The sequence below is a fragment of the Mastigoproctus giganteus genome, chromosome 2, assembly GCF_048544385.1.
Source record: "Mastigoproctus giganteus isolate SK-2022 chromosome 2, ASM4854438v1, whole genome shotgun sequence".
Taxonomy (NCBI): domain Eukaryota; kingdom Metazoa; phylum Arthropoda; class Arachnida; order Uropygi; family Thelyphonidae; genus Mastigoproctus; species Mastigoproctus giganteus.
This window is the reverse complement of record NC_143576.1, coordinates 83,114,033-83,127,206: the sequence shown is the minus strand read 5'-3', so window position 1 is coordinate 83,127,206 and position 13,174 is coordinate 83,114,033. Positions and strand designations below refer to the sequence as shown.

General features: G+C 35.0%; 1 protein-coding gene across 2 annotated transcripts in view; it reads right to left on the bottom strand.

The window, feature by feature from the left end:
* Window positions 1-1,785: 1,785 nt before the first annotated feature.
* Window positions 1,786-13,174, bottom strand: part of LOC150089374 (uncharacterized) — a 117,319-nt gene continuing 105,930 nt past the window's right edge. The window contains exons 6-9 of one of the 2 annotated variants that reach the window (XM_090389266.1): window positions 12,092-12,298; window positions 6,676-6,768; window positions 4,206-4,236; window positions 1,786-3,456 (exon numbers count right to left, since the gene is read on the bottom strand). In XM_090389266.1, coding sequence (XP_090245392.1) covers window positions 3,341-3,456; window positions 4,206-4,236; window positions 6,676-6,768; window positions 12,092-12,298 — 447 coding nt within the window. In that variant the 3' untranslated portion in view covers window positions 1,786-3,340. The remainder of the gene's footprint in view (window positions 3,457-4,205; window positions 4,237-6,675; window positions 6,769-12,091; window positions 12,299-13,174) is intronic. The other variant, XM_090389258.1, reaches the window with a different exon arrangement.

Here is a 13,174-nt window from a genome sequence, read left to right as displayed (position 1 = left end):
TTATTTCAGAGAGGAAAAGAAGTGGGTTTGCTAACATCTCCCGCAAATTTCGTACCGAAAAAGTTACAGAAAGTAGCAGAACTCTGCAAAGGCTGATTTATGGATAATCAACTGAGAATGTTACCACACTGACCGCAGTGTTTAACGAGTCGACTAGAAATACAGGCTCCACGAGAACAGCTTGTAATCATACCAAGTGCAGCGGATGAGATGAAAAAGAACATGCGGCGTGGTAGAGGATATGTGAGAGCTGAAATATGAAATGACGTATGACGTGTCATTTTCTTTATCGAAAGGCAATCAGCCCGATTGTACAGCTCCAGTGAAAGGAAGCGTAGATCTATTACGGTATGGTATGGAGGAGAGGAAGTCATATATTGGTACTTATTGGGTCTTTGCATGCTTCTCAAGAGAAGCATCCTTCAGAAGTGTGAGCATTTTAGATGGCGCATTTCTCAACGTTTATGACAAGCAACATTTTCAGCTGTGGACAAGCTTTATGGAGTAGGTTCTGACTTTTTCCAGTTGTACAAATCCACTTTGCCATACTGCCAAAGCGTATAAGATTATTTTGAGAAGAACGTTCAATTCCTTCAGTAAAAGTTCACTGCTATTCTAGAAGTAATAGATACTTCACACTGAATGCCAAAGTCCATAGCAAATAATGTTTCCATTATTACAGATATGGGAACTGGAACATTACCGGAGAACGACACGGTGTATGTCAATATTAGGACTGTACTTATCAATGTCTTTCCATTGTTATAAATAAACACAAATAGATTCATTCAGAAATCACATGACAGTTATGAAACATGAGCGCTGTTCATTGAAAGAACATTATAAGAAGTCCCAGTGTCGCAATAAGTTGAAGACGGATCAGATTTTATCGACAGACACCGATTCACATCAAAACAAAAGAAAGCGATTATCGAATAAGTTTGCATCTACGTAGATAAAATGAACACTAACCACAACGATCCATATATGAGATGGTCTATGCAAACCAGAACGAAAGCACCTGTCGTAGATGTCATTGGGATGATATAAACCTCTCATTAAAGATGCAAAGTTAATGAAGTGTACCAGCTATTATCCGATAGCAACTAATAGAGGCCCGGTAACTGAGAGACAGAGAGATAAAGGAAACACTAGTATTGCATGTGTAACTATAGATGCAAAGGTCTGTAGCACGTTCCCATGGCAACAGTGCTTTAATGCAATTGCGCAGCGCGTTGTTCAAGAAAATGTCAGCAATGACTGCGACAGGGTACTGCCAGGATTGCGACCTTCGATTACTTTTCTTGGGAGAAACCGTAACCAACAACAAGGCGAACTCATCTAGTAATGGATGTCGTGTTTAGAAAGTAGAAGCCACAGAAACAACTGGTTGGGAGACATGCAGCCTGGGCTAAACGCTGTCCGTTTTATGTTACCAAATAGGTCGGCGTGCTTTACATTCATTATGTTATGAAGTGTATTTTTTAGATAAACGAGATGCACTTTTACAAACAGCAGAAAATGGCAGTGCAATGATATGTTTGTTTCAGTATCTATTAGTTAAAGCAGAATAATTAAAGGTTGGTGAAATCTTTGTCGAGTTATTTTATTCCATACAATATAAAAATTTATAAACACGATTGTGCATATTAAATTCCCAGCATTGTGCTGCATTAGAAACTCAGATAACTTTCCCGATGGAGTTTATTTATCTATTTTTAAGAGGGAAATAAATTCAGCGTAATTACGCAAAAAAATGAATTGGTGAAACTGAGTGATTTTTTTTTTTTTGGAATAGAGTTGTCATCAAAGATTTGAGGTATGAATATTTTAGCTGAAAATATTATTTCTTCTGTTCCTATCAAAGAGAAAATTTTCAAGAAGGGTTGGGAGCATATCAAGAAACTGAAAGGACTATCAGACCTTGCAATTGATATTTTACACGTAATCAGAGATAATGTCTTTGCTCAATATCATGATTTATCATGATTAATCTTTCTTTATTCAACGCAGTTTAACCGAAAGTGGTATTACTTTGTGTGCTGTTTACTGTACTTAGAAAAAGTAGGAAAAATAATGGAACTTTCATTCTTACTACCAATATAACTTCACACAAGGACTCGGGGATACGTGATCTGTTTGGTATCTGGTATTATTAAGATTAGTTTACGTTTATTATGAATATTGGTTGCATGTATAGTTGATTTGGCACATTCTTGTTTGGAAAAGTCTACGTTAGATATTACTGTGTTTGATCAACTTTCCATACGAAGCTGAGTTAGTTACAGGATATTTTCTTCTGGGAGACTACGCAATTTACAGGCAACGGTTTACGTGCTACGGTGTTTAAATATGAATCCCTGTTTTCTTGATCTCGAACAGTTGTGAAAAAACACGAGAACTCGCAAAACAAGGAAAATATCCTTAGATAGATTGTGCCACTTATAAAAATTAAGACAAAGGAACAAAGATTAAGGAATGGAATAAAATTGCTGCGGCAGAAGTACAAAATAAATTCATAAATGGCAGTAAGCAGAACAACATCAAGAAGCACTGCGTGGATGACCTACTATCAGTAGGATAAGCAGAGTCCTTCCTCATTCACTGAGATGAGTATCCAGCGAGTAGTATGACTTTTGAGTTCAGATCATCGAGATTATTGTCAAATGGGTTACAAAGTGCCGGGCGGATTGCTAGGAGTGTGTGTGTGTGTGTGTGGGTGGGTGGAATCCAGCTATATACTTTACTTGATAACACACTCTTTAAGACCTGACTTTCATTAGGAATCCCAAACTATCCCGAAGCTCTTGGATCAGCAGCATGACCATATTTTTGGCGTGAGAAATACATTATAAGAGAAACAACGTGTAGGTGAAGTTATTATTAGAACAAATCATCTATGATATATATGTACTGTATATATTGTCTTCCATTTTATAAGTTTAAGGAGAAAAATAAAATAGATCTTTAGTTTCCTGACTGGTTTGACAGGTGAACATGCTGTCGCTCTGCAACTCTGGCAGTTCATTTAGGTACTGGGACTCTTAAAAGCTATATAAGCTCTCATAAGTCATGTGAGCAGTTGCTAGGCACTCATTTCTAGGCACATGCAATTCTCGGAGATAGACATCTTGAGTGATGCCGTGCTCATCAAGGGACAACATTCGAACAACAGGATAGATATGCGTAGCACATAAACACGTGATTCGACAGTACTTATTTGACGAACTCGTCACCAGGATCGCTGTACAACAAACATACGGGGAACGTCACATCGAATCAGCGAAAGGATGCACCGGTCGAAATCACGAGGATCCACACGATGCGTTTCAATACATACTCAGGAATTATCCCTCCGAGAACCGCAGAGGCAGGCGACCCTTAAGAACCGAAGGAATGCCTCTCTAGCCCGGATGTACCAAGGACCACTGTTCTTTATGAAGTTTTCAGCTTCCTCTGCAAAAGCAAATTAATGAAAGGTTATAATTTTGCTTCATCGACCGCACTAGTAGTACACCGCCAAAAATGACTCATTTTTTTTATATATTTTAAAAATAACTTAGTTTTTTACATTTTAAATATTTGCTTAAAATGACCATCTAAATATCATATATGTGCGTGCGAAAGAAAGAAAGATGGAGCGAAGTTTATTCTTTACTTTGTGATAATTCGCTTTTTAACAGCTGGTTTTGGACATGGTTCTAGTTTATGGTCACTCTATAATGGATGTTATGTTTGGTAGCCGGTAAGCAGAATGTTAGTCTAAGCAGGCTGTTAGTCTATTCCAGTTGAACTTGCATGTAATTCGTTTTTTATATTTTAAATGAAAACGGCGAGTGTATTGCAAACTTAAGTTTAAACATATGAAAATGATAACAAATTCAATAAAATTACATTAATATTATATTTTTAGGACAGCCAATACTAACTTGTATAGAATAATTTGTACATTATGTACAGATATTAGTTTTCATAATTTGAGAAACTAGCATTGAAATTGTTCATTTTCGGCGGGTATTTTCCTAAATTCGCCGTTGATTTGAGATGCACAAATGAATTTTGATAACGTGTTAATGACATCAAAGCAATTAAATATTAGGGATTATATTTCGTTAACCTCTGTGTAATCGGAGTTCCGGAAATTATTTGTCCTTGGTCAACATTAGATATTAGGATAATTATATCAGCTAAGGAAATTTACTTACCGAAATTCATTTGGGCTGTTGTCACCAGTCGCTGAAAAAAATAGAAAAAAAAAAATTAATAATATAAATATCCAAGGTTAGTGACATTACAGCATATTACCCATATTCAGCTGAAGTAGTACTTATGTTCAGCAGCGTGGATGTGTCATATTACATTGAAGAACATAAACAGAAAAGAAAAGAAAAAAAGTCAAAACATAGGGTCCCTCGAGAGCATAGCTGGTATGTATAATTACCGTCCTCCCCACACCAAGGCCTTTTCCACCTTTCCAAAAAGACCTAGGTTCAAATCTCATCAATGACGTGAGGAATTTTTATCCCTGAAACTCAAGTTTTTTGTCCAGCAAAGAAGAAAATCGAGCACAGAATACACGCAATATTTACAGATATAATATAATAATCCCTCATAGCTTAACACACATTATATTACATTAAAATCTAGGTTTATAAAGCCAGTCTACAAGAGTCGTTCAGTGTTGAAGCGACGACCTCCGTCAGTGTGATTCCTTGCATTATCAAGATTTTGGTAATACCAACTCTATTGCAAATCATATCAGCCACATATGACTGTTCAGGTGGGCGAAAGTCCAAAAACGCTATTTTTAATCGAGTGATCTAGCGTGCATACAATGCAACCATTAAAAACTGCTGTTTTTATGGAACTGCATATTTAGGTTTAATCCATATGAACTTTCTTGGACGTGAAGCTACAGTCAACATACAATATTACGATTTGCATCGTGGTGTTTTGAATGCAGGGCATAAGCAAACGGCCCAGCTTTCTTTCAAGAGGATATTACTTCACAAAAATTTTCGTCCTCATTTCGCTAATGTGGCACTAATGACGGTCAGTAATGGAATAGGATGCCTTTATTCCTTACGTTTATGATTACGTTTTGATTTACGTTCTATGTTTGTGATTACGATGTGTTTGAAATTATTCCCACTCACACCTTTGACATCCTAAAGTGGCTACGCCCCCAACTCAAAGAATCCTATGAACAGGGATTGAATCACTATCACATCAATAAGACAAGTGGAATTGATGAATTCTTTGATGAATTCGAGGACATCGAGGAGTTGGCGATTCCAACAGGGAGGAAATGAGCAATGACGATTTTATTCAAATAAAACAGCGGAAAATACATAAAGAGGAGAGAGAGAGATGCTGGTGTCGAAGTTGAGTCGTCTAGAACCGTAACTACATAGTTAAAGCTATCAAGAATTTTAAAAGATTTTCTCTCCTACGTTGATGAGAATGATTGTAATATACGATGCAATTCTTCAGTTACAAAAGTAATTAAGACTAAAGAGAATTTTATAGACTAAAAAGTAAATTAGGTTGAAAATAAACCCAAAGTGCAGATCAAAATACTTTGATAATGATGCATGATGAATATGGGGGGTTCAAGCCCTGCAGCCAGCCAATCCCTTCAGGAATAAAACAAATCTTCAGCAAAGCACTTCTAAAACCTCTGACACAGCCTGATGGTCCTAATTTCTCTCTCTCTCTCTCTCTCTCTCTCTCTCTCTCTCTCTCTCTCTCTCTCTCTCTCTCTCTCTCTCTCTCTCTCTCTCTCGTGCTTAAGGGAAAACAAAGCATGATTTTTTGATTTGTTTTTTTTGTTCCCCCTTAAGCACTGGAAAGGGTAAAAAATTCTTAATAAATTCGTAAGAATAACTTTAGCTATTCAAACTGTTGCTTTAATTAAGTATTTTTGTTTAAATTAATATGTATGTTGTATACTTAAAACCTTTACGTAGTAATATATATAGAGTCTTTCAAACGTAGTAAAGTAAAACCAAAGCAAGCCTGACAAAAAGTTATGGACGTCTGTTGCAGTTTTACTCAGATTGAAATAAAATTTAATGTTTACTAGTTGTTTGTCCATTCTCCTATATCAGCTGGCTATTATAATGGCTGGCAGATTTCTCTTGCATCATCAAAGGCTACCGATCCATGGTGAATATCTTCAGGAGGTCAGCCATTAATTCTTACATTAATTTCATTAATTCTCTCACTGGCGAAAGGTGCAGACAACATATTTGTAACTTGATGCAGCTTGAGTTTAAAAAAAATCTCTCTCGATTTCTAGTTTTTTTTCGTCTATTAAATAAAATCATTTTGTCATCATCTAGGAAACGTTTCCATTAAGATTAATTGCATTATATTAAAATTCAGTGGGCTCTTGTTTAGTTGCATAATGACTATGGTTGGATTTTTTATTGAGTTACTTTCACATGTCAATGTGAAAGTAACTCAATATTTCGAAATGCTGTTTTAAATTATGCTGTTTTAAATTTGTGTCAAAGAGTTGTGGTTGGCATGATGGATTTAACGATGTATAGTTGCACAATAGATTAAACAAATTTAGGTGAATTTAGGTGAACATAGTGTTAATTGATTATTTATGAAGTAAAAGCAGAAATACGAGAATTGTATATTCCTTCGAGGATAAAATTTATTTACCTCTTCTGCTAATGATATGGCTTTAGCTACGATATCTTTGACATAGGTTGTGGCAAAATCCCATACTTCTTCCGGCACAGGAGGACCTTGGCTCTAGGAGCAATAAACACATTCTATTAACTCAAAAAAATTAAGACGAAAACAAATAATCGCATTTTTGTGATTTATTTTTCATTCTCTCTTGTAATAATAGATTCTTCGTTAATATTCATCAGTTAAAAAGTCTACAGATTCCTATTATATAACCACAGAGTATATTAAGATACCAGCTATCCGGAAAGCCCATGCAAACGAACACATTTTAAAAATCATATATTAAAAAAAAAAAAAAAAAAAAAAAAATGTTGCACAACCTACGTACCTACTAGAAAACAGACAATGAATTAAATAATTTAACAAAAATGTATTAAATAAAATCAATAATATTCAAAAAGGCAACGATTTATATCAAAAAATTACCTTGAAAAACTGCAATCCATCCATCCGTTATGGTACCCAAAAAGATTAAAAAGATGATGGAAAATGTGTAGGCGTGTTGTAGTAACCTTAAAACAGAAACTAGACATTTTCTAAAAGAGTAAAATCGTGGTGTAGTTATGAAGAAGTATGATCTTGTGCTTTTCTACAGTTTATGAGATAAAGGCGCAATCGGTGACTAGTGTTTAGTGATAAAAAGTGATATTTTAAAATTAAGCCAAAGGAAATAAACTACGGTATATATTGCTGTCACTAAACGTTTAATTTCACTTTACTGCATTTCATTGAATAGGATTGCCACGTGTAAGGGTAATGCTGGTTGGCTGAGTATTACTTAATGCGTAAACTCGTAATGGGGTACCCATACGAGTAATGTTCATTCCACAGGCAAGTTCATGCAAGTCCAGCAATGCAGCTGGACTTTTACTGTGCTGTGTTATGTAGTCGAGAAATTCTGATATGAATTACGACACTTTTTTAATCTGAAAAGACAAATCATGAATTATGTAATCTCATTTTTTTTATGAATTTGTGTCATCTCATTTGTGTGACGAATTACGTCATCTTTTTTTTTTTGGATGAATTGCGTCATAAAATTTTATGAGAAACACTAAAATTGTGACCATTCTAAATAATTTCATTTGGAGTTACTATTGTTAAGCTAGACTGGTACAGTTAAACTGAAGTCTTCTTCAAATAGTGCATCTAGGTACTGGTCATATACTCTTTTTTCCGGTTTTTATTGAAGAATATATGCTAATAGTCTATCCTGTGACTTTCTTTTCAGATTTTTAGCCAAAGGCATATGAAGATAAATTCCATTCTGAAATACTTTATTCTGCCCTGTGTACACCTTAACAACGATAATAAAAATATCCCGTAGCTATTTTCATATAACATAAAAATATAACAAAATGGACTTATGGCTTCAGGTACAAGTGCTTCAGAGAAGATATTAAGAAGAGCTGAAATTCACAAAGTATGCTTCCCATAACTAACTACAAGGCACAGTAATGTTTTTTTTACCCTGGGGTATAGGGCTGCATTTATTTTTAAATAAATAAAGGATATCCTTAAATTTAACGAAACCAGTTTATTTGCAGCAAAGCTGTACAAATCTTCCAGCAGAGAGTCAAATTAAGACGTGTGGGACCTACTGATTAAAATTTTGGTTCCTAACATATTTTATTAATCCATCTTCTTTATATTTTTCATTATCTGAGGAACGCTTGTGTAAATAGACGCTAGAGGGTTTTGTTTTTGCAATGGTTCGTGATGAAATTATCTGCTACCAGAAGTCTTCTTCGGCTGCCCTAGGACAACCAAAGAAGACTATAACCATGTTATTGTTTCCTCGCGAAAGGAGCCTACAAACATTACTGAGAAGATGCACCCATTACTTTCCAATTAAAGTCTATCGAATGTACATTAATCTGATCTTCTTCATATTACTAGTACAACTTTTAAATTAAGCGAGCACTGAGAGAATAATCAAAAGGAGCTTGCCTTGTAGTATAGGCAGTTCAAATTTATATTTCTGGCTTGTCATTCGATTCTAAGTTTGACTTTTTACCGATATAATTGCTTTTGCTTCACCCCCCACTTTTTCCTATTAACCTTTGATTTAAAAGATTAAGTTAGCGACACAAAATCCATATTGTCGAGTATTGAGTTTATTACCACTGCAAGTGTTCTTTAAGAATATATAAAGGGATATCCATGGTGGACATTTCTGTTCACTATGATATCCGGATATTAATTTGCAACTCTTTGAATAAAGAGGTGAAAGTTAATATAATTTATTTGTGGGACCTTTGAAAAGGATTTTGTTGCAATTCAACTGTTATATCCAAATCAAGATAAAACAATAAAAGGCACGGACTCAACACCTTCGGGGCCATAAGCGGGAATATTTTTAGGGGCTCCATATGATATAATAACATACCGATATGGTACGAAAACATATCCATTATATACACGTTTCGCTTAAACAAAAAAAAAAAAAGTATATTTTTTAATAAATTAATTAACTTTGAAATACATTGTAAGCAAATATTTTAATGTTAGCTCTCAACAAATGCCCAGTCTCTAGGGATAATAATAATTTCATGCAGTTCCTCGAAATTCCTTTGTTTATGGTAAAATCCACCATTAAAAGACGCTCTGAACCTTCGGAATGGTTTTAATAGATAAGGGAGTTCTGCAGGGATGGAACTTTGAGGTCTTTGTTATTCGGAATTCTTACTGACATAGTTTATATGTCAAAAAAATCTCGAAATTATTTACTAACTTATATAAGCGACTTAAATTCTAAAGACCTACTGAACCTATACAAGCCTATTTACTTTACAGGCCCTAGTGTGTAGTACAGTTGGTAGAATCACTGTCTTCCCCACACAGGTGGAAAAGATCTGAGTTCGAATCCCGTCAATGACTCCAGGAATTTTAATGGGTCTTTTTCACAACAACATGGATGAATTAATCGGTCTTAGGCGAAGGTAGTATGATTTTTCTCCCGGAAACTCGGGTTGTATGTCCAGTAAACAGAAAATGGACCACAGAACACTCGCAATTTATAGACATATTATTTACAGCCAATATAGTAAAAGTTTCTGATGCGCCTAATACTCTACAACAACAACGATAATCAGATCATTACAGGAGTTTATCGATAGCTTTACCATTGGATAAAGTGCAATGGTTTTATAATAAATAATAGTAAATATATTTGCTATATAGTTCTTTTTTGTAATCCTCATTTAAAGCTAGCTATTCAATTATTTACTTACAGTTATAATATGCAGAGGAACTTTAATAACACCAAGGTTCTGTTGCTATGGAGGCACGGAAATGATTGCATCCAGGTGATAACTCCCATGGGCTTAAAATATATAGTATACATAGGAACTTTACTTGTGGTGGGACGGCAGCAAAATGAATATGGTACAAATGGGATCTTGTCATATATTTGGTAAGGGTGGTATTTTCTTGTTTAAAAGTCTTGGCTCAGTCCTGTCAAGGCTGTGTTAAGGCTTTTAAACTTCCAGTGAATATACTGATATTGGCCAACTACGTTCATTTTAAGAATCATGGGATAAAAATTTCTGAAAAACTTTCCGTCCTTCAGAAAATTAGGCTTGATTAAAAGAGGTTTTATTAACTTTACTAATATAAAATTTATGGATAATAAAATTTATTAAAAACGGCGGTTCTTATTTTATAATTTGGATTCCCCCGTTTCGTCTCCTGGATGGATGGGATTCATAAATATTGTTGAAAAAGTTCTAAAGAACATAATGAAATGTATGTTTAAAACGTTTTTAATTTTTCTAAAAAATTAATAAATTAATTAATTTATTGAATAAATTATGATGAATAAATAAATAAATAAATAAATATGATGAATGAATAAATTATGATGAATAAATTAATACCGGGCAAATTAATAATGACCACCCAGGGCTTCAGTTTGTTAATCCTATATATTTTGTTGTTGTCGTAGGGCAGGGTTAGTCTATTCCTGCTGCATGCGGCTCTTTAACTTTTAGTCCACATGAAGCACCATTTAAAATGGAGTTAGAGGACTTAAAAATCAAGGACATGTGGACTGCAAGACTAAAATGCCTCAAAACTGAAATCGAGGAATTGGAAATGCAAAAGGCTGCCCTTGAAATTCTACACAAATGGACGGTGATAGATGAGTCGAAAAAGCAAGACCAAATTGTGTTCGATACATGGAGTAACTTACCGGACACAAATTTTAAAATATTTGCGTTTGGACTTCACTCAGTTTTTGGTTCGACGAATTTCTGCGAGCAAATATTTTCGGACATGAACTAGATTAAAAATAAATCAAGAAACGTCTGAACAATATGAGTCTCTCAGCATGCCTAAAGATGAAAATTACGGCATACTCGCTTGATGTTGAGAGACTCGCTCAAGAAGTTCAGCAGCAAAAGTCACAATAATTCGTACCTAATTGCATGTTTGTTACGTTTTTTCAGTATTAATAAATAATATTTCAAAAAATATATATTTTTAATAAAACACCTTCCCACACTGTTTCATTTCTTAACCCCCCCCCCCCCCCAGCTTGAGCTGAGGTGCGGCTCTTTGGATTCTCTCTCTTTTTTTTTTTAATTAGATCAAAAATGGCTCTTCACTCAAAAAAGGTTGCCGACCCCTGTCGTAGGGTGTTAGGAGCAACAGCGACTAAGGCCATATTGCTCCGTGTATATTGTCGATAAATTGCGTGTGTTCTGCGGTCGATTTTCTGTTTGCTGGACGAAAACACCCGAGTTTCCGGGAGAAACCTACATATATATTTTATTGTTCGCCTGAAACCCATCGAGCAAATTCAGTCATCAATATAAATTACCCAGGAATTGATTTGCTGGAGGAGAGGTTTAAGAGTTTATTTAAAAATAAACTCCTATTTTTTACAGTGGTATTTTGCTAATAAGTTACTTGTTATATTATTCACTAATAGCTTTAAATTGAAGAAGAAAACTGTAAGCTTAATTCAATAAATGATTTTTTAAGCAATGTTATTTAGCATCTTGTGACTCACTCCCAATTTTGTCTATTCTAATTTGTTTTCTCCAAGTGCATCGTTTAAATCGTTTATTCAGGTGAACTAATGGATTTATTCAGGTGATAACAGCACATTGATGTTAATGAAGTAGTGCTGGTATTTCGTCCAGTTCTCTTCCCTGTGTATAATTAGTACATTGTGAATGCTATTTTAATATCACTTCATAAGTCATATAAATATAAGCATATAAGATTCACTTTGTCATTCTGTATATTACTACAATTACCTGCATGATGAATTCCAAACGGGAGAATAAGTTGTCCTCGGGGATGTATAATTCACATTTTAATAGAAAAACTAAACACCGTCAGGCAGTTATGTAATTGTATTTTTTTTGCATCATACCTGAGGGGTTGTCTCTATTATATCGTCCTCCTTGAAAACGAACCTTCTTGCCTCCTTAACTACTTTTTCTTCTTGAGCTTCTATTTTTTTCTGAACCGTCTTCGCGACATTCTTTTTACGTTGCTGGGGCGGTGGTAGCGGCTCTGGCTCATCTGTAGGGCTCGGTGGCATTGAGGCTACTGTATCAATCTGGATGGTTGGCAGTATCTGAAAGAAACAAAGAGCACTTGATAACACAGAAAGTGATAATTAATTCATGAATTCACGAATATTATTATATATACTATCCTTTGAAAATTATTCAGGAACCCAGTAATTTCGAAGGAAATGGGACCATGTGCTATTAATTTAGCTAATAACATGTAGGGCATATTAGGAATTTTGAGGACTATCAGTCCAATCTGAATCTCTTCAAGTTCATTTAATAGTCTTGCAGTATGAGACAGGGACTTTCGAGTCGTTAATACCATCTTCAAAGGAGGGTGAATACGTGTCGAGGCCGTCTTTTATAGCCTGGGCACGTTCCATTGCTCCCCCACCACGCTTTTGAAATACGGCAATGGAATGTGCTCGGGCCATAAAAGACAGCCTCGACACGTATTCACCCTCCTCTGAAGATGGTATTAACGAAAAGCCCCCATCAGGCTTCAGGACATCTCCCTTTATGTCTAAAATTACTCCCCATGCAAGGATTTAGGACAAAAGCTGGCTTTTTCCTTCGTCCTCCTTCCATATAATTGCAATTTCAACACCTCCTGAATTACACCTCTCCCGGACGCAGCCGTCCCTGAAGAAAACCCCAGGTAAGCGTATTCTTCTGCCTTAAAATAAAATATATAATATTCTTAAAATTTAATATTTCTTTAAAATTTTCAAAAATAGCCTAAACTACCCTTTTCAAAAAATCTACAAAGTTTATTTTAAATCTATAATGAGATCGCAGATCCTCTACAAGGAAAAATTACAATAAATTATTAGCATTTGTCCGATTTTTCGAAAATTAGCGGGTCTCGACTACTCAAGTTGTCTGTCCAACTGTTTAAATTGAATTATGAATAATGATCTCCTGTGATGTGAGCATGG